We start from the raw sequence: 18856 nt of genomic DNA, 5'->3' as shown, positions 1-18856 counted from the left end.
AGAACCTCGAGACTCGAGCGAGCCAGCGAGCAAAGGAGGTCTGAGCGAGGCTCAGGGGAGGGGGAGCGCGTCTCGCAGGACTTGGGCGCGGAGAGGGCGGCGGCCTCGTCACCTCTTGCCCCCACTCTCGCTCTCTCAGCCCGCTGCAGAGCACCCAGCACGCCATGGCAGACTCGACAGACCAGTTCACGCTCAACATCAAGGGCCCGAGCGATCTCAAGCTCTCGGTCTCGGTCCCGTCGACCGCCACGGTCGCTGACCTCAAGGAGGCGGTGAGCCTCTCTCCCGCCCGCTCTAGCCCTGCGGCGAGGCAGCGCACTGACTACTCACACCCTCCTGCAGATCTCCAAGGACAAGGACGAGTTCCCCGTCGACCAGCAGCGCGTGCGTCCCCTCACCTCCTCCTCCTCATCGGCCCACTCCCCTCGTGTTCGGCTGGTTGACCCGCCTAGCCTCCCTGCGCAGCTCATCTTCTCCGGCAGGGTGCTCAAGAACGAGGACCTCCTCACCAAGTACGGCGTCAAGTCGGGCGTCGCCATCCACCTCGTACGCCCCTCTCTCTCTCTCACCCCTGGTGGAACCGGTCGCGCCATCGTCTCGTCTGCCGAGACTCGCGCAAAGCCCGACCTGACCTTGACTCCCTTCCGCAGGTCAAGGGCGCTCGCCCCGCTGGCGCCGCCGCGACCGGCTCTACGCCCGCCGCACGTCTGCCGTCCGAGGCCGCCGGCGTCCCGTCCAACTTTGCCGCGGGCCAGCAGGTCATGGGCAACCCGCTCGCGCCTCTCATGAACGCGCAGTACGCTGGACAGCTTGGCGGGTGCGTCCTATCCCTCCCCTGTGCGTCCGAGTCGAGGAAGAAGCGGCACTGACTCGCTCTGCCCCGCCAGGTTCAACCCGTTCCAGCAGATGGGCGTCAACCCGAACGACCCCAACTACATCCAGAGCATGATGAACAACCCCGAGGTCCAGGCGCAGATGAACCAGCTCCTCCAGGACCCGGCCGTCATCGACCAGATGGTGCGTCGTATGCTCTCGAGCCTCGTCTTGCGTCGGCCCGGCCTGACTCTCGCTTCGCGCCTCTGCAGATCGCCTCGAGCCCTGAGCTGCAGCAGATGGGTCCCATGGTCCGCCAGATGATGCAGGTGCGCCCCTTGTTCGCCTCCTTTCTGGCGACATCGGCGGGCCCGACTCACTCTTCGTCCTTTTCGCAGTCGCCTCAGTTCCGCCAGATGCTCTCCAACCCCCAGCTCATGCATCAGATGACGCAGATGATGCGCAGCGGTGGCGGCATGCCCGGCATGGGCGGCATGGGCGGCCTCGGCGGGCTCGGCGGGTTCGGCGGTGCGGGCGCGCAGGGAGGGCAGCAGGGTGGTGCCGGCGCGGGAGCGGGCATGTACAACCCGTGGGCGTCGACAGCGCCTGCGCCGTCATCGGACGCTGCGGGTGGCGCGGGTGCGGGTGCGGCGGCGGGCGGCGAGGCGGCGACGGGCGCAGGGTCCCCTCCCCCGGCGGCGAACCCGTTCGCGGCGCTCCTTGGCGGTCAGGGTGCGGGCGCCGGGACGGGGCAGCAGCCCGACATGGCGCAGGCGATGGCGCAGCTGCAGCAGATGCAGCAGCTGTTTGGCGGCATGGGCGGCGCCGGCGCGGGTGCGGGCGGGCAGGCGGGTGCGCCGCAGCAGAGCCCCGAGGAGCGGTACTCGGTGCGTCCTCCTTCCTCCTTTATTCCGTTGTGCCTCTGAGTCTCTGTCACGGCGTCCTGACCCTCCTTGCGTTGCCTCGCCTGCAGAACGAGCTCGAGCAACTGCGCAACATGGGCTTCACGAACGCGACGAGGAACGTGAGGGCGTTGCTGGCGTCCGGTGCGCTCTCTTCTCTCTCCGTCTCTGCGTCTCTCAAACGAAGCCTGACGATCCTTCCTCGTCATGCAGGTGGCTTCCTCGAGAGCGCCATTGCCTGGCTCCTCGAGAACCCCGAGTAGTTGCCGCACTCCCTCGTCTCCTGTTCTGCTGCAGTGCCTGTTGTCTCGCTTGCAATGTCGGTACTGGAACGTCGACTCTGAGCGAGAGGGCGAAGAAGAGCACGAGCACGAGCCTCGAGAGCTTTCTACGTGCAGCCGAGCCAACTGCGTCGGCGCGCCTTTGTTGAGCGGCCAGTCCTCCGCTCTTGCCCATCGCTGGGGCACTTGGCGCCTGTGCGCGGTAGCTGAGAGCTCAACAGAGCACTCTCTGTGCTCTTTGCGCCGAGACTGGCCCACACGGTCGCGGCAAACCCTCGTCCCGCCTCCTCCTCGACTTCATCTGTAACTCGCTCTTGCAGCTCTCACAGAGCCCGAGCTACCGCGTCCTTGAGCGAGGGCGATCTTGTGCTCGTCGCCTACAGCTACAGCGCCGCTGGCTCGCCCGCACGGGATGCTGCGCCGCCCGGACCGCGGCGAGCCACCTGTCCGCCTCTCGTCCCGCGCTCCCGAGTCGGCGGCAGCTCCCCCTGCGCGGGCTTCCCGCTCGAGCTATACATCTACTCGGTTCGGCTTCCAAAGGAGTTTTCCCGGCGACCGAGGAGGCCGGCCGTGCAGCCTGAGCCACTCTCGCCGCCCTTCGTCTTTGCTCTTTCCTCTCGTTCGGCAGTGCTCGCGCTCAGACGATGCAGCCGCGCCTCGCGTCGAAGCTTCCCCTGCGGCTCTCTCGGCTCTGTGCGCTGTCTCTGCTCGTCCTCTCGCTCGCCGAGCAAGCTACAGCCTCACTCGCTCTGGAGGACACGCGACACTGGTGCGCTCGCCGCTCGGACCTGCTCTCTTTTACTCGACCGCTGATCAGACGCTCCTCCAGGTTCGCGTTCGGTGCGCTAGCGAGGCGAATCCCTCGATGACGGTCGAGCGAGCGATACTGACTGTTCGCGTGCCCAGGCGACAGCTGGTCGGCCAACGGGTACGAGGCGCATCGAGGGTACAACCTATCGCTCCAGCCTCTCAAGGTGCGTGACACTTGATCTGTATCGAGCCTGCATGATCTGACCCACTACCTCTCGCAGACGAGCACAGGCGGACCAAGTGAGCCTTCCTCGAGCTGTGCACGGACCTCTTCCTCGACGTCGTTGAGCTCACTCGCTTCCCGTCCGAGCAGCATGGCTCGACTTTCTCGGCTCCTCGATGAGTACACCGCACCTGCGCACGTCGCATTACAACCTCGCCGTCGCGGGCGCAACCGTCCTCCACGGCGCGAGGGCGCCGATGTTGCCCAACGTCAGCCTCTCGGACCAAGTCGATCTGTTCGTGACGTGCTTCGTGACGAGCTCGAGACTGTCGAGGCCGAGATGGACCGCTTCGACGACCCTGTTCAGCATCTTCCTCGGCTCGAACGACGTCGCGTTCCGGTGGTAGACCGGCGACTCGATTGCGCCGCACCTTCAGACGACGTTCGCCGTCTTTGACGCTCAAATCGAGCGTCTGTACGCTCTCGGAGGTGCATCTGACGTCTGCTACGAGACGGAGAAGCGCGCACTGACCCCCTCCCGCACCCAGCTCGCCACTTCCTCCTCTTCTCGGTGCCACCGTACGAGCGCGCGCCCGTCGTCGTCGCGGCGAATCGCCTCGTCGGCGACGTCAGGGTCAAGCTCGGCGCGTCCATCGCGGCGTGGAACGCCGGCCTGCGCCTGTACGTGCGCGAGATTCCGAGGCGGTACCCGGGTGCGAGCGTCGAGCTGTTCGACTTATTGTCGTGGTTCGACGAGCTGCTCGACCGGGCCGACGAGTACGGCTTCGTCAACACGAAGAGCTGGTGCCCGTCGTACGCTCGAGGGAGCGGCGTTCCCGCCGTCCCGGCGAACCTGAGCCTCGAGGAGTGCAGCGGGTCCGTGCGTCGCTTTCTCCTTTCTCCTTCTCTCTCGGCGTCAGGACGACAGCTCACTGCTTCTCTCTCGCACACGCACAGCTCATGCAGCACCTCTGGTACGACGGCGTCCACCCGACCTGGGCCGTACAGCGGCTCCTCGCGGCGAGCGTGCGAGAGCAGCTCTCTCGCAGCACGGCGAGCTCAACGCACGGGCTTCCTTCGCAGAGCGAGGTCGACAGGCATTTCCCGCTCGAGCACGCGACAGAGGAGGAGAGGAGCGAAGCAGAGAGCGAGTACCGCAGGACGGTCTTGAGCGGGCAGGAGGAAGGGTCGACGGCGGCGAGCGCGCACGACGACGGCGTGCCGACCTTGTTCCCCGTGCTCGCCTGAGCGAGACGGTTGTTAGCACGTCGTACAGCACGCCAAAGCCGAGCGTGTCTCTGCAGGACGAGCCTGACTCGCGAGCCTCTCGAGACTCTCGAGGGCAGAAAGAGAGAAATACTTTGCGCTTGCAGACTCGGTACAACATGAACGCGTTGATGCGGCGTGTCTACCAGTGGAGCAGGTGCTGCGGGAGGAGAAAAAGGTGGGTCAGTCGAGGTCCGTAACTCAGAGGCGGGCGTCGAGGACCTGGGAAGAGAGAGGGACGAGCGGACGCACAGAAGGGCACTCGTAGCCGCCGGGGTTGTTGTCGAGGTCTGCGTCCACGCGAGAGGTCAGTCATGATACGTGGCGAGTAGAGGAAGGCCTGCGACGCACACTCCTGGTGGTCTGCGCGCGCAAAAAGGAGAAAGAGGTCAGCGCTCACGAGCGAGGGAGGGAAGGGGAAGAGGAACAGCGACGCACAGTCCTCTGCGTCCCACCACTTGGCAACCGGCTCGATCGTCGTCGCGATCTTCTGGGCCGGGTAGTGCGCCTTCTGCACCTCGTCGCGCACCTTCTTGGCGATCTCGACCTGGGCGTCCGTGGTCGTGAAGATGGCCGAGCGGTACTGCGTGCCCGTGTCGGGGCCCTGGCGGTTCACCTGGGCTGCGGACGACGGACAAGATGCGGTCAGCGACGAGAGACATTGCGAGAGAGGGAGGGAAGAGAGGGAGCCAGACGACGCACTCGGGTCGTGCATACGGAAGTGGAACTCGGCCAGCTCGGCGTACGAGATCTTGGCCGGGTCAAACAGGACCTTGATGGCCTCGGCGTGGTTAGTCGAGCCCGAGCAGACCTGGCGGTAGTTGGGGTTCTGCGATCGCGGGTCCAAGGGAGGTGGTCAGGAGGTGTTCGAGTGCGACGACGTCCCGGCGACACGAGGAAGGGGTGCTCACCTCTGCCTCGCCACCGGTGTAGCCGACCTTGACGTCGTTGAGCTTGTCCTTGAACGTCTTGCGGTACATGTGCTGCAGGCGGAGAGAGAACGACGTCAGGTTGGTCGCGACGGGGCTGCGGCCGCTCGCGGGGGGCGACCGCCAGGTAAACGGAACAGGTGACGGGCGACGCACCTCGGTCCCCCAGAAGCAGCTGTGTGCGGCGCGAGGCGGGTTTGTCAGTCGATGAGTCCGCGTGGTGGGGGAGGGTCGTCTCCTCATCGGCACGCCGTGCTGCAGCGGCCGACCGAGGAGGAGCCGTCGTCCGGGTGCATGCGACTGGTGCTGCAGCCCGACAGGCTCGAGGGCGGGAAAGAGAGGGAGAGGAGGGACGAACCCGTTGGCGAAGTAGGCGGTCTCCTCGCTCGACGACGAGGCGAGCTGAGCCGCCTGGGCGGTAGGGAGCGTAGGACCGTTGTACTGAGGCATTGGGCGGCGAGTAAAGAGCGAGCGAGCTTGTCTGAACATGCGAGGTGGCGGAGAAGGGAGGGGAGGGCCGACGTCGTCTCCGAGGTGGCGGCTCTCGACCATCTTGCACAGCAGAAAGGGCGGCCATCCTGCGCAAGCTTTCTCAGTCGTACTCAGGACACTCTCACGCGGACGCACAGGGCACGAATCGAGGCGTCTAAATTCCGTCTCCCTCGCGCGCCGCCGCCTCGTACACAATCTGCTGGCGCCCTCGCACCTACTGCGTGCCCGTCTGCGGGTGTGCCGGGTCCGCCGGCTGACCTCCACCGCCGTAGCTGCGTCGAAGGGAAAGGGGAAGACGCAAGAGAGTCAGTACGGTTCTCTTTCGAGGGCAGGGAGTGCTGCAAGCGAGCAAGCGCCTGCTCGACGGGTGCGTCGCAGCCCACCGTCGACCTGCGCTCCCGCAAGCTCGAGTGTGCATAGCGAGCGACGCAGGGCCGCCCTAGGGGAGAGAGAGCCCGCCGCATAACCCGCTCGTCGGGGAGAGGGGAAGGGAGAGAGGAAGGAGAGGCAAGGGGACGCACCTCGCTTCGGCTCCCGCACCGCCGCCGCCGACCGCCATGGCCCTCCCCCTGCCCTCGATGACAAGCTTGGGCGCCTCGTACATGCCGTTGACGATGGCCGCGCGCGCCATGACGGCGAGCTCGCCGAGCGACTCGGTGTACCACTCGCGCAGCCGGTCCTCGGGCGCGCGCGCCGGCGAGTCGCCCTCGGTCGCCGTCGTTGGTGCGCTCGACGTCGACGCTGGAGGCGACGAGGTGGACGGCGCCGATGCAGAGGACGAGGTCGAGGAGGGGGAAGCGTAGGCGGCGTCGAGGAGGGCGGGCAGTTCTGCGCGGAACTTGTTGCGGGTGCGGCGGATAAAGTACTCGCGGAAGTTGTAGCTCCCGAACGAGTGGGCGACGCGCAGCTGCTCCTTGTAGAGGGCGAGCAGGTGGGTCCGGGAGATGGCGGTCGCGGGCGAGATGTGGAGCTGGCGCGGGAGCGCGGCGAGGGTGCGTGCGCGTGCAGACATGGTGTGCGGCTGATGAGACTCGCTCAGAGGCTGGCGGCGGTGGTGAGGGAGAGGAGGAGCGACAGGCGAGTGGCGCTCGGGAGATGAAGTAACTTGGCCTCCTTTCTCCATCGCTCTCCCCTCAGGCGGGTTGCTCTCAGCTGGAGCTCGTCCACTCGCACCTCTGCGATACAGGCGGCGCAGAGCGAGCAGCACCCGGAGCGTCGAAGCATGGCCTGTCCTCCCCGCCGTGCCGCCCTCGCTCTTCGCCGCCTCCAGCTGCCGACGAGGAGCTTCCGACGCCCGAACAGCAGGCACACGAGCCTGACTAGTCCTCTTCTACGTGACCTGCTGTCGCTCGCGGTCCATCTCGCCGCCCTGTTGCTGTGACGGCGTCGGTCTCGCGTCCACGATCCTGCCTGCCACCCACCTCGAGCGAGGCTTGCTGCTCTGCCTCCTTCTCGTCGCGCAGCCTCGAGCTTTTCTCGTCCCGCACCTGCGAGGACAAGATGGCCACCGTTACGTCCTCCTCAAACGAGCTCTTCGTCGAAATGGCCAAGCTCGCCGTCTCTCGCAAGACGGTCCTTGCGGTGCGCCCGCCGGTCTCTCTTTCGTCTCTCGCAGCAGGGACTGACTCTGCGCTGCGCCCCTGCGCCGAGCGGGATATCGGCGTTGCGGTCGCCACGAGACGCAGGCCACGTTCGAGGGCATGCGACCGCTCGCGGCCGACGACGTCGCGTCGAGCGTGCTTTGGCAGTGCGCGCAGCCCGGGAGGGTCCCGATCGTCATGGTGACGACGCTGTCGACGAGACAGAGGAGCTGGTGCCCGGTCGCCCGCGAGTGGGAGAAGCGGAACGAGCGAGGGACGACGACGACGACGCCGACGGCAGAGTAGCTCTCTCGAGACGGGCTGTGATACATGGTGATCGTAATGCAGATGTAGATCAAAGCTCGTTCGGGTGCGCTACGTCTGCGGCAGCATCTTGGAGAACCAGGCGAGCATGTCTGCGCGAGAGGGACCGAGAGCGCGAGTGAGCTCGCGCCGCTCGGACGACAAGTCGAGGGAGAGGTAGACGCACCGTCCTCCTCGTCGTCGCCGACCCAGTGTACGAGTTCTGCATGGTGGCGAGGAGAGGAAGAAGTCAGTCCTCGAACGGTCGGCGAGCGAGAGAGTGGAGGACGGACCCGGGTAGGTGTGGAACTGCACGTCCTTGAAGCCCATCTTGGTGAGGTGGCCGATGCTCTCCTCGGCCCATTGGTACCTGCGAGATCGAGAGGACAGAGAGAAGAGAAAGATCAGTGAGGAAAGGTCGAGCGAGGGAGAGGAAGGTCGACGCACTGAATGACCTTGTCCGCCGCGCCGTGACCCCAGAACACCGGCAGCTCGTTGGCGTGGGCGCTCTGCATCTGCTCGGGGAGTACATTGTTGTCAATGCGATGCCTCATGAGGGAAGAGTGGCGAACGAGGGGCGCACCGGGTGCTTCTCGCTGCTGCCCTGCTTCTTGATGTCGTACGCCATCGGGAGCCAGCCGGACAGGCACATGAGCCCGCCGAGCTTGCCCCCGCTCCACGAGAGGCCGGACAAGAGGGTCGTCGCGCAACCTGGCGGGCATGAGAGAATCAGTCGACGACTCGGGGAGGAACGCCCGTGCGAGCGAGAGGGAGGACTGAGCGCACCTTGCGAGAAGCCGGCAAGGACGATGCGGTCCGGATCGATGCCGCGGTCAAGCTCCTTCTGAATGAGGCCGTGAATGCGGTCGACGGCGGCGCGCATGCGCTTCTCGTCCTCACGCTTGGGCATGGGCGCGTGATCCGGGAGCAGGAGCTCGTCCATGTCGAACCTGCGGGAAGAGAGGCGCATTAGCTCTGCACGTCTCCTCGTCTCGACAGCGAGAGCGAACGTGGCGCTCACCATGCCGACATCGTCTCGCCTTGTGCGCCGGTAAAGGCGAGTTGAGGGCTGCGCGAGGAGGAAAGCGATGTCAGCGTGCGCATCGGGGGAGGTTCCTCGAGGAGGGAGCGGCGGCGCACCTGTTAGGGAGGACCCATGCGACCTGCCACAGCTTTGGCCGCAACCTCGCGACCAGAGGGAGCCTGTGAGAGGGGAGGCAAGGCGGTCAGGGCAGGCTCGGGTGCACCGCTCGAGAGAGAGAAAGGGGGGTCGACGCACACGATCTCTGCGTTGCCGCCCAGACCGCTGTGTACGGAGAAGAGAGTCAGTAAGGGACGCAAGGCGGCAGGGACAGACGGTGGGAGGAGGCGAGGTCACTCAACTGGATGAAGATGATGGTCGCCGAGTGCCTGCCGACGCCGAGCACTTCGACGTCGGTCTCGGGGTCCTTGGCGTGCGCCCACACCTCGTCGGGGAACGGCGTCTCGTCGGCGGCGGCAAAGGCGAGGCCGGAGGCGGGAGACGACGAGGTTGAGGACGACGACGACGACGACGGGCCGGCGAGGTGGTACAGGCCAAAGACGGCGAGTGCGCCGAGCGCGATCCAGCGCAGCTTTGGCGAGCGTGCAGCCTTGGACATGGCCGTGCTCGCGCAGGGTGGTGGAGGAGGAGGAAGAGGAGCTTCGAGGACGAGCTCTCTTCCGAAAGCGGGGAGGATACGAGGGTTCTGGGCCTCGCTGTGGACGTTGTATTGGCGAGATTAGGCGGCCAGTTCGTATTCCGCGAATAGTAAGCTTGTCTTCGGCCAACCGTGTCCGGTCGCAAGTCTCCACTCTCCTCCTCCTCGCCCTCGCTCTCGCACGATCCGCACTCGTCCCAGCATGGCCGCCCCTCGTGCCATCCTCGCCAGTGTGCGCCACGCCGCAGCCCGCCCGCGCGTCGCAGCCGGTGCAGCAGCCCCCCGCTTCCCCTCGTCCGCCGTCCGTCGGTTCGCGTCGGCCGTCGACCAGCAGCAGCAGCGCCCGCCGCAGCAATGGACCCGCGACGACATCCAGCAGGTGTACGACACGCCCCTCATGGAGCTCATCTTCCGCGCTGTGCGTCCCTCGTCCCCCTCGAGCATCTCCCAACCCCGCCCCGCACACCGCGCTGACTCCGTCTCCCCTCCCTCCCTCCCCTCGCCCTCGTGCGCCGCCGCCGCATGTGACCTCGGTCACCTCCAGGCTACAGTCCACCGCCTCAACCACCCGCCCGACCAGGTCCAGCTGTGCACGCTCCTCAACATCAAGACCGGCGGGTGCTCCGAGGACTGCTCGTACTGCGCCCAGTCGTCGCGCCACGCCGACAAGGTTGGCCTCAAGGCCGAGAAGCTCACCGACGTCGAGACGGTCCTTGTGTGCGTCCCACGCCCTGTCTCTCGATCCACTCGGCCCCCCCTCACGAGCGCCGGACTGATTATCGATCTCTCCCTCTCTCGACCAGCGAGGCGCGCAAGGCCAAGGCCAACGGCTCGACGAGGTTCTGCATGGGTGCGGCGTGGCGCGACATGTCGGGCAGGAAACGCGGCTTTGAGCGCATCCTCAAGATGGTGCAAGGAGTCCGGTGAGTCCCCGCGGCCTATCCTTCCCTCGTCGCCGACGCGCCGAACCCGCGCACACGCTCGAGAGCTTTTTCGACAACTGCTGACTCGCGGCGACGCCTGTCCTTCCACAGCGCGCTCGACATGGAGGTCTGCACGACCCTCGGCATGCTCACGCCCGAGCAGGCGGCCCAGCTCAAGCAGGCGGGCCTCACGGCGTACAACCACAACCTCGACACGTCGCGCGAGTACTACCCCAAGGTGCGCCGGTGCATCCCCTGTCCCTTCCGCCGGCGGATCCCGCTAACCTCGAGTCCGTCCCGCCCGCAGGTCATCACGACCCGCAAGTTCGACGAGCGCCTCGACACGATCGAGGCGGTGCGCGAGGCGGGCATCAGCGTGTGCAGCGGCGGCATCATCGGGCTCGGCGAGAACGACGGCGACCGCGTCGGCCTCATTTGGGAGATGAGCCAGTGCGTCCCCTCTTCTCCTCTCCTCCCTCTCTTTCCGTTCCTGTCGTGGTTCCCGGCGGACTTCCTCGACTGGCTACTGACTCTCAGTCGTGCGCAGGCTGCCCGAAGCGCCCGAGTCCTTCCCCGTCAACGCCCTCGTCGCCATCCCGGGCACCCCGCTCGAGGCCAACGAGCGCGTCACCGTCCAGGAGCTCCTCCGCACCATCGCCACCGCCCGCATCGTCCTCCCTACGTGCGTCCCACTTTTCCTTTTTGAGCGCCTCACGGCACACTGGCGAGGCCTGAGCGTCGCGAGCCTCGTCGTCGAGCAAGACGAGCGGCTCTACCCTTCCGGACCACGAGAACTGACTTTTGCCTCCCTCGTCCTTCCCTCGCGCAGCTCCATCATTCGCTTCGCGGCTGGCCGCATCAGCTACACCGAGACGGAGCAGGCCATGGCGTTCATGGCGGGCGCCAACGCCGTCTTCACGGTGCGTCCCGACCTTTCACTCGTCCCACAAACGCGACCCTGACCCTCTCCTCTCGCACCGTGTCCTGCAGGGCGAGCGCATGCTCACGACGCCGACGTCGGGCTGGGACGAGGACCACGCCATGCTCGCGCGGTGGGGCCTCAAGGGCATGGGCAGCTTCGAGAGCACGACGGTACGCATGAAGGAGAACCAGAAGGCGCTCGAGGCGACCGAGGAGCGCAAGGCGGCTGCTGCTGCCTCGCCCGTCGGCGCTGGCGCTGCGGCCGAGGCGTCGGCGTAGATGCACCTCTTGCTCGTAGACCCCCTTCCTCTTTCTCTCTCCCTTTCGCTCTCCTTTTCGTCGTTCGTTGGATTTGTACAGAGGTCACTCTCCTTCGCCTGGTTCTCGCCTGCGAGAGACGCAAAACGCGCGACAGCTTGGAGAGGGACGAAAATGGGTTGACGACGACGCGGGGGCGAGAACGAGAGAGAGCACCGCCTCGCTTCCCTCGCTCTCTCCCGCTCCCACCACTCGCTGAATGGACGACGAGAAGCGCTCCCTCGCTGAGCTGCAAGCTCCACCACGCGCCCACACCACGCCAGGCCGCCAGCAGGCGGCAGCCGACGACCCTTCGTTCGCTCGCTCCCTCACGTTGGCGGAGGCAGGAGCGCTCGACGCAGCGGGCGCAGCACCAGGGCCTGTCGGCGACGCAGTGCTGTCGGCAGAGCCGGCTGAGCTCGGCGAGGGCGGCGACGAGGAGCGTGCACGAGCCGCGTTCGAGACGTCGGCGTCGGCGGACCAAGGCGGCGGGCTGCGGCAGCGTCGCCCCAAGCCTGATCGTGCGAGGACGGCGCCGCCGCTCGGGCACGACGACGCTCGCGAGGCGCCGACGCCCGGCGTCGCGAGGACCGCCACCAAGCCGCTCATCGGCATGCACCTCCTCGAGCCTCGAGTGCGTCGAGCTGTTTCCCTCCCTCGTCTCTCTCTCGGGACCGGCTGACTCTCCCGCATCGTCCAGGTACCTGTCGCGACTGCTCCCGGATGGCGTTCGAGCCTCAACAACATCGTGCGGTACTCGTACCTCAACGTCCTCCTCGTCTTTGTCCCCGTCTCGTGGGCCTGCCACTTCAGCAACCAGACGCCGACTTTGACGTTCATCATGTCGTTCATCGCCATCGTTCCGCTCGCCGCCCTCTTGGGATTCGCGACCGAGGACATTGCGCTGCGCGTTGGCGAGACGATTGGCGGCCGTGAGCTCCTCCTTCCTCGCGACCCTCGTTCTCCCTCGTCGCATCGTGTCGAGCCCTTCTGACATGTCCTCTCTCGTCGGAACAGTCCTCAACGCCACGTTCGGCAACGCCGTCGAGCTCATCATCGCCATCCTCGCCCTCACGAAGGGCGAGCTCGACATCGTCCAGAGCTCGATGATTGGGAGCATCCTGTCCAACTGCCTGCTCGTCCTCGGCATGTGCTTCGTCGCCGGTGCGTCCTCGTCCACCCTCTGTCCTGTCGAGTCATCCAGGGCGTAACTGACTCGTTCTCGCAGGCGGCCTTCGCATGCACGAGATGTCGTACAGCATCCGAGCCGCGCAGGTCAACCTCAACCTTCTCGGTCTCGCCGTCACGGCCATCGTCATCCCGGTCGCGTTCCACGTCTTTGTCGACGACGACGCCAACGAGCCGCTCAGCGTCACCGACAACAAGGTGGTCCAGATCTCGCAGTGCGTTCCTGCTCGTCTTCACTCCTCTCGACACCGTACTGACGTCGTGTCCTCGTCCACAGCGGCGTCGCCATCATCCTCATCTTCGTCTATTGCGCCATGCTCGTCTTCCAGCTGTGGACGCACGCCTGTGAGTATCTCTCGCTCGTCCTCCCTTCCTCTCTCCCCTCTGCTCCTTCTTCCACGCCTCAGGGTCCGTCACTGACGCTTACACACCTCGACGCAGACATGTACTCGGCGGGCAAGCCTGGCGACTCGAACACGCCCGGCGGCGCCGCTCAGCTCGCTCGCGAGCGACAGCTCGCCATCCCGGCCGGTGAGCCGCAGCCGCCGACGTCGGGCGGCGTGTTCCGCATCGGCTCGTTGCCCTCCCTGCCGAGCTGGGGAGGCTCGTCCGACGACGGCTCGTCGAGCTCGAGCTCGTCGTCGTCGTCGAGCGCCTCGTCCGAGGACTCGCTCGACGAGCACACGCCAAAAATGCTCGCCCGCGTCGCCATCCTCCTTCTCGTCGTCGTCACCGTCATCACGGGCGTCACGGCAGAATGGCTCGTGAGCTCGATCGAGGGCCTCGTCGCGTCGGGCGGCGTGTCGGAGCAGTTTGTGTCTCTGATCCTGTTGCCGCTCGTCGGCAATGCGGCCGAGCACGTCACGGCGGTCACGGTCGCCGCCAAGGACAAGCTCGACCTGTCTATCGCCGTCGCAGTCGGCTCCTCCATCCAGAGTGCGTCACCCGTTTCTCGAATGCGTCGTCGGCCGTCGCTCGGACCGCCTCTCTCGTTCAGCGTTGACATTCCTTTTCTCGCGTACACAGTCGCCCTCTTCGTCATCCCGGTCCTCATCCTTCTCGGCTGGTGCATCGGGCAGCCTCTCACCTTTGTGCGTCCTCTCTTCCGCTGTCTGCGTCGTCCGGTCGAGCGCGACTCACCTTTCGGGACCTCGCAGTACTTTGACGAGTTCGAGACCGTCATCCTCTTTGTCAGTGTCGTCGCCGTCAACTGGGCGATCTCAGACGGGCGCACAAACTGGCAAGTCCCTCTCTCCTCTGTCCACACGCGCCCGTCGTCCCTAACCTTTGCCTTCTCTCCTCGCTCGTCCCTGCCACAGGCTCGAAGGCCTCATCCTCTGCGTCATCTACATCATCATTGCCCTGACGATCTGGTACTACGAGCCGACGAGCGCGTCGCTCGGGTGAGCACCGGCGCGTGCGTAAACGTCGTCGGCCGAGGAGGAGCCCGAGTTCCTCGAGCAGGTTCCCTCTCTCTCTGTCTCTCTCTCTCTCTCATTCTTCCGAGTGCACCTGTACTTCACGCATTCTCTCTTGTGCGTGTCGAGCGTGTGCGCGAGCGGCGAGAGGGTCTGTGCGAGCGAGAGGAGAGCGGATTCCTCCTCGTCACTGCCCGGCTTCTCGCTCTGAGTCTTGGGGCGCAGGACGGACGACGTCTGAGAGCATCCATCCTGTCTTGCTGCGAGAGCCACAGCAAGTCCCGCGACGCGACCGGGTCTGCATCGCCAGGGCTCATCGCACAAGAGCGACAGCGTTCGAGCCTGGACGCGAGCGCTGAGTCCTGTGACACCGAGCTGTGGGGAGAAGCGACTGCGGGCAATCTTTAGCCGGCGAACGATCGTCCACAGCAGGAGAGTCCGGGTCGGAAAGTGCGATCTGCGTCCGCGGAATGACCGATCTGCAGCGCCACGACGGTGAACCCTGACGACAGCAGCGAGGGCCCTCGACACTCGAGCGCGGGCGCGCCACAAATGAGCGGCAGGGCGGCCAGGCCTTCTCACGCTTGTGCTCGAAAATGACCGCATCGACCCTCGGCGCGCACGGCGTGCGTCGCCCGGCTTGAACCGCTTCCCCTCGGCGTCGCCTCTCTCTCCCGTTCTCCACACCGCTCCGCTCCACCACCACACCGAGCCTTTCCCCCACCACTCACACTCTACTACAATGGACAAGATCAAGCAGGTGCGCCAGCGTTTTTCCCTCCTGCGATGCCTCGCCGAGGCCGAGGCTCACCCTCTCGCCCCCACTTGGTTCCTCTCGCAGGTCTTTTCGCACGGCGACCACAAGGAGACGACCGGCACGCACGAGGGCCGTGGTGCTCCGTTCAACACGGCCTCGTCGCGCGACGTCGAGCAGACCCCGACCCACTCGTCGGCCGGTGACCGCGCGTCCGTGACCGACTCGTCGTCGCACCACAACTCGGGCCTCACCTCGGGCTCGTCGGCGACGACCGGCGCCACCACCACCGGTACCCACCAGTCGACCGGCAGCAAGATCGCCGAGCACGTCAAGGAGCACGCCCACCCTCCCGCGCACAAGCACAGCCAGCCGCGCGGCGACGCCATCCTCTCCGAAGCCGACGCCAAGGCGGCCACCCACGACCACCAGCACCTCGCCCCGGTCACGCACGAGACGCGCCAGCTGCACGAGGTTGAGGAGATCGAGCGCCGCCGCGAGGTTGACCGCCACGGTGCGTCCTCGTTCGTCCTTCCTCATCGACCTTCCCAAACTGACCTCGCTCCTCCCTCCAGTCCACCACGTCCAGCACCACGTCCAGCCCGTCCTCGACACGCAGCACCAGGCCGAGGTCCAGCGCGAGAACGTCGTCGCCCCGACCCACATCAAGGAGCGCCACGTCGCGACCAACGAGGACAAGGCCCAGTTCGCCTCGCTCGCGTCCGGCGCCAAGGACACCGTCACCGAGGCGGCCAAGGAGCGTGTCATCGTCGACAAGGGCGAGCACGTGACTGAGAACGTCAGCCACCACGGTGCGTCCCTTCTCCCTCGTCCACTTTTTCGAGCCCGAACTGACCTTGCCTCCCTCGTCTAGTCCACCACGTCGTCCAGCCGCAGATCGAGCGTGACGTCCACGAGCACCACCGCATCCACGTGAGCCCCTCTCCTCCCTCTCCTGCATCAAGCCGACGAGCCTGACGCACGGTCCTCTCTTCTCCACAGACCGTCGTTCCCGTCCACCAGACGACTCACGAGGCGCCGGTCGTTCACGCCAGTGTCCTCCACGAGCCGCTCTCGCTGAAGGACTTTGTCGCCGGCGGCGGTGACCTCAAGTCGACGCTCAAGCACGACGCCGACCAGCTCCTCAACCACGGCGAGGTCCGTCTCCGTCTCTCTCTCTCGCGCGCTTTTCTCTTTGCTCCGCGTCCTGACTCGAGCTCTCCTTTTGCAGTGCGAGCGCACCGTCGACGGCCCGGCCGAGACCCTCGTCCAGCAGCTCGGCCTCTCGTCGCTCAACGACAAGTCGACCACCGGCACGACTGGCTCGACCGTCGGCTCCCCCACCGGCGCTTCGACCATCGGCTCCTCGACGACCGGCACCCACCACTCGGAGAACCGCATCTGAGCGCCTGCTCGCCCATCTCGCACTTGATCACCCCTAGGCGACCGTGACTCGCCCCACTTTGTAGCCAGGCCTCTAACGACCACAAGCAATAGTCCAAGCAGTTCATCAGTCCCCTTTTCGCGTCTCTCGCTCGCTGTCATCGATGCCCGAGAGAGAGTAATAAAGCGGTACACGGTGCAGCTGCGGTCGGGCCCTCGCCCCTCCACCTTCTCGCGTCGCTCGCCCTCACTTGCCCTCGAGCGACTTGAGGACGCTCTCCATCTTCTCGAGCAAGACCTCCACCTGCTTGTCGCCAAAGATGAGCATCGGGCGCAGGCGGATGGCCCGCTCGCCGCACCCACCCATGACGACGCCCTCGTGCCGCATGGCCGCGACGAACTTGTCCCTCGCCTGCGGCGACTCTGCGTCCCACGCGATGAACGTGCCGTGGTCCTTGCCGCGCAGGTTGTTGATCATGCCCGGGAACCGGCGCGAGAGGGCGCCGAGGTGCGAGAAGAGCTCGTCGCCGATGACGGCCGTGTGCTGCACGAGGCCGTGCGACTTGATGAACGAGATGATCTCGCGCGCCTGCATGGCAATGGCGGGAGAGCCCATCCACGTGTTGTAGCTGCGGGGCGAGGACGGGCAGACGAGGTCAGTGCGCGCTCTCGAGGCGAGAGAGAGACGGAGGGAGAAGGGGGGACGAGCGAGGACGCACTTGCGGTACGGGAGCGACGGCCGGGTCGACTCGGCGTGGTAGTACCCGGCGGCCTGCATCTTCTTCGAGAATGTGACAAAGTCGGGCGGGTGGTCGAGCTGCCACTTCTCGTGCGCCCAGAACGAGCCCGTCGCGCCGACGCCCGTCTGGACCTCGTCGACGATGAGGTACACTGCGAGGGCGAGCGAGATAGAGTCAGGACGATGTGCGAGATCGACGAGAGGAGAGAGGTGAGAGACGCACCGCCGTGCTCCTGTGGGCGGGAAAGCGGAAGGCGAGGCTCGAGCGTCAGTCCCGGACCTGCCGAACCTCGGACGAGAAAGAGAGACAGAGAGAGCCGCCGACGCACCCTCGTGACCGTCCTCAGCGCCTTGAAGAAGCTCGGGCTCGCGTGATTGTCGCCTCCCTCGCCTGCACCGGCTCGACGATGAGGGCCGCCACCTTCTTGCCCTTCTTCGCCCACTCGACGATCGTCTCCTCGACGCGAGCGATCGTGCGCGCCTCGGCCTCCGCGTTCTCGGACGCGTACTCGTCGAGAGGGTACTTGATCGAGGGCCACGACACGGCGGGCCAGTCAAAGGCCGGGATGTCGAGCTGCGAGAGGACGAGCGACGCGTGAGGGTCAGGGACGCGTACACGTGCTGCATCTCGAGCTTGAACGCGAGAGAGAGAGTGGGGACGCACCTTGTGGATGGCCTTGCTGCGCGTGAGCGACAGGCTGCCGAACAGCCGGCCGTGGAAGCCCGACTTGAAGCTCATGGCAACGAGCTCGGGGCTGCCCGGGCTCGCGTTGTTCATGCACGACGCCATCTGCGTCGACGAAGAGAGACGAGTCAGGACGTTGTTGTGTTGAGAAGGCGACGAAGGCGTGAGAGACGCGAAGGAGGAGGAGGAGAGACTCGCCTCCTCGGCCGAAAAGTCGTCGATGCCGGCCTCCTTGCGCTCACGAGCGCGGTAGGCCATGAAGGCGGCCTTGAGCGCGCCCTCGTTGGCGCCCGAGCCGTCCATCTGGGTAAAGAGGTGAGGGACGCCTTTGGGCGCGACCGTGAGGAGGCCCTTCTGGATCGTCTCGGCCCAGTCGGCGCCCGGGAACGAGCCCAATGCAGGGCGGTTCATCCTGCGGGCGAACGAGGCGTCGATACATGCGGCTTGGGCGGGGCAAAGGTGGGAAAGAGACGCACGAGGCGATCGCGAACTCGTCCTGTCGGCTCGAGGAGGGTCAGGGTCCGAGGTCCGGCCGTCGTTCAGGAAAGACGAGGCGACGCACCGTCTTGGCAAGCTCGATGAGGGTCGGGTGGTTGTAGCCGATGGCGATGCTGCGAGCGAGGGGCGACGCGCAAGTCAGGAACCGGTTCTGCCCGCCGAGCGAGAAGGTCGGCAAGGATGAGGCGGACCTGGCGATTTGCGCAAACACATCGAGGTGCTGGTTACCGTCGACGTCGACGAGGTAGTTGCCTGCGAGAGGGCAAAGGTGGATGCCGACGAGCGTGAGTCGAGTGCGCGAGAAGGACGAGCCGGCGAGGTCGATGACGGACCGTTGGACTTGGCGTAGTCTGCAGTTCGGGGGCGATAAGATGTTGAGCTCGCGGTCGACCTGGTGCAAGGGAGGAGAGGACGGACCGGCGACGAGAACGTGAGCGCGCGGGTCTTGAAACTGTCCGATGACCTGCGAGGCTTTGCGAGAGACGGGGCCTGCGCGCTCGGACCAGGGTCAGCTTGCGGGTGCACGAGGAGGGCCAAGCGAGAGTGGACGGACCTGGGACCGAGTCGGAGAGGATCTTTGGGCTTGCGGGCTCGTTGTGGAAGACGGTCGCGGACGAGAAGCGGGTGGGCGGGCTGTGCTCGGTGGCGAGGGCACGGCAGTGTGCGGGTGCGCTTGCGGCTGCGCAGGCGGTGCGGCGTGTAGGTCCCAGCATGACGGGCGAAGCTCTCAGCGGCGAGAGTGGAGAGCGAGAGCGAGCCCAAGGTGGGGGAGCGAAGGCGCGACTCAACTCGTCTTGCTGCCCTCGCCCTCGACTCGCTTCTCCCTCTGAGG

General features: G+C 66.1%; 8 protein-coding genes across 8 annotated transcripts; 4 read left to right on the top strand and 4 right to left on the bottom strand.

The window, feature by feature from the left end:
• Window positions 1-164: 164 nt before the first annotated feature.
• RHOBADRAFT_52370 (carbohydrate esterase family 16 protein) lies at window positions 165-4217 on the top strand (the record flags this gene model as incomplete). The annotated part of the gene is made up of 16 exons (XM_018416307.1): window positions 165-272; window positions 343-384; window positions 466-546; window positions 651-817; window positions 888-1017; window positions 1086-1142; window positions 1212-1700; window positions 1787-1859; window positions 1929-1974; window positions 2826-2836; window positions 2903-2970; window positions 3028-3046; window positions 3120-3280; window positions 3407-3458; window positions 3518-3849; window positions 3927-4217. The coding sequence occupies 16 exons, from the start codon at window positions 165-167 to the stop codon at window positions 4215-4217; spliced, it is 2127 nt and encodes a 708-aa protein (XP_018272399.1).
• Window positions 4218-4313: 96 nt separating this feature from the next.
• RHOBADRAFT_64733 (uncharacterized protein) lies at window positions 4314-5660 on the bottom strand. The gene is made up of 8 exons (XM_018418565.1): window positions 5523-5660; window positions 5321-5339; window positions 5147-5218; window positions 4938-5064; window positions 4674-4856; window positions 4587-4598; window positions 4488-4525; window positions 4314-4395 (listed from the first exon to the last, which is right to left on the bottom strand). The coding sequence occupies exons 1-8, from the start codon at window positions 5612-5614 to the stop codon at window positions 4378-4380; spliced, it is 561 nt and encodes a 186-aa protein (XP_018272398.1). The 5' UTR covers window positions 5615-5660; the 3' UTR covers window positions 4314-4377.
• Window positions 5661-5870: 210 nt separating this feature from the next.
• On the bottom strand, window positions 5871-6668 carry RHOBADRAFT_13079 (uncharacterized protein; the record flags this gene model as incomplete). The annotated part of the gene is made up of 2 exons (XM_018412122.1): window positions 5871-5928; window positions 6178-6668. The coding sequence occupies 2 exons, from the start codon at window positions 6666-6668 to the stop codon at window positions 5871-5873; spliced, it is 549 nt and encodes a 182-aa protein (XP_018272397.1).
• An 887-nt stretch (window positions 6669-7555) lies between these two features.
• Window positions 7556-9179, bottom strand: RHOBADRAFT_52368 (uncharacterized protein; the record flags this gene model as incomplete). Its single annotated transcript, XM_018416306.1, has 10 exons — window positions 7556-7652; window positions 7727-7762; window positions 7833-7909; window positions 7987-8054; window positions 8123-8250; window positions 8326-8489; window positions 8561-8608; window positions 8680-8742; window positions 8819-8845; window positions 8923-9179. 10 exons carry the CDS (start codon window positions 9177-9179, stop codon window positions 7612-7614), a joined length of 909 nt encoding a protein of 302 aa, XP_018272396.1. The 3' UTR covers window positions 7556-7611.
• A 372-nt stretch (window positions 9180-9551) lies between these two features.
• RHOBADRAFT_25409 (uncharacterized protein) lies at window positions 9552-11434 on the top strand. The gene is made up of 8 exons (XM_018412683.1): window positions 9552-9636; window positions 9763-9935; window positions 10022-10141; window positions 10253-10379; window positions 10449-10591; window positions 10689-10823; window positions 10971-11061; window positions 11132-11434. Exons 1-8 carry the CDS (start codon window positions 9616-9618, stop codon window positions 11339-11341), a joined length of 1020 nt encoding a protein of 339 aa, XP_018272395.1. The 5' UTR covers window positions 9552-9615; the 3' UTR covers window positions 11342-11434.
• Window positions 11435-12104: 670 nt separating this feature from the next.
• RHOBADRAFT_25405 (uncharacterized protein) lies at window positions 12105-14084 on the top strand. Its single transcript, XM_018412682.1, has 8 exons — window positions 12105-12291; window positions 12377-12523; window positions 12588-12762; window positions 12825-12892; window positions 12989-13483; window positions 13574-13638; window positions 13705-13787; window positions 13867-14084. Exons 1-8 carry the CDS (start codon window positions 12201-12203, stop codon window positions 13952-13954), a joined length of 1212 nt encoding a protein of 403 aa, XP_018272394.1. The 5' UTR covers window positions 12105-12200; the 3' UTR covers window positions 13955-14084.
• A 580-nt stretch (window positions 14085-14664) lies between these two features.
• Window positions 14665-16242, top strand: RHOBADRAFT_52365 (uncharacterized protein). Its single transcript, XM_018416305.1, has 6 exons — window positions 14665-14725; window positions 14807-15233; window positions 15295-15531; window positions 15594-15652; window positions 15722-15877; window positions 15951-16242. The coding sequence occupies exons 1-6, from the start codon at window positions 14708-14710 to the stop codon at window positions 16122-16124; spliced, it is 1071 nt and encodes a 356-aa protein (XP_018272393.1). The 5' UTR covers window positions 14665-14707; the 3' UTR covers window positions 16125-16242.
• A 107-nt stretch (window positions 16243-16349) lies between these two features.
• Window positions 16350-18737, bottom strand: RHOBADRAFT_42673 (uncharacterized protein; the record flags this gene model as incomplete). The annotated part of the gene is made up of 11 exons (XM_018414096.1): window positions 16350-16731; window positions 16822-16993; window positions 17065-17074; window positions 17239-17415; window positions 17506-17938; window positions 18003-18022; window positions 18089-18137; window positions 18216-18276; window positions 18357-18374; window positions 18442-18513; window positions 18578-18737. The coding sequence occupies 11 exons, from the start codon at window positions 18735-18737 to the stop codon at window positions 16350-16352; spliced, it is 1554 nt and encodes a 517-aa protein (XP_018272392.1).
• Between the last annotated feature and the right edge of the window lie 119 nt (window positions 18738-18856).

This window comes from Rhodotorula graminis (genome assembly GCF_001329695.1).
Source record: "Rhodotorula graminis WP1 unplaced genomic scaffold RHOBAscaffold_4, whole genome shotgun sequence".
Classification (NCBI taxonomy): domain Eukaryota; kingdom Fungi; phylum Basidiomycota; class Microbotryomycetes; order Sporidiobolales; family Sporidiobolaceae; genus Rhodotorula; species Rhodotorula graminis.
This window is presented reverse-complemented; position numbering and strand designations above follow the sequence as displayed.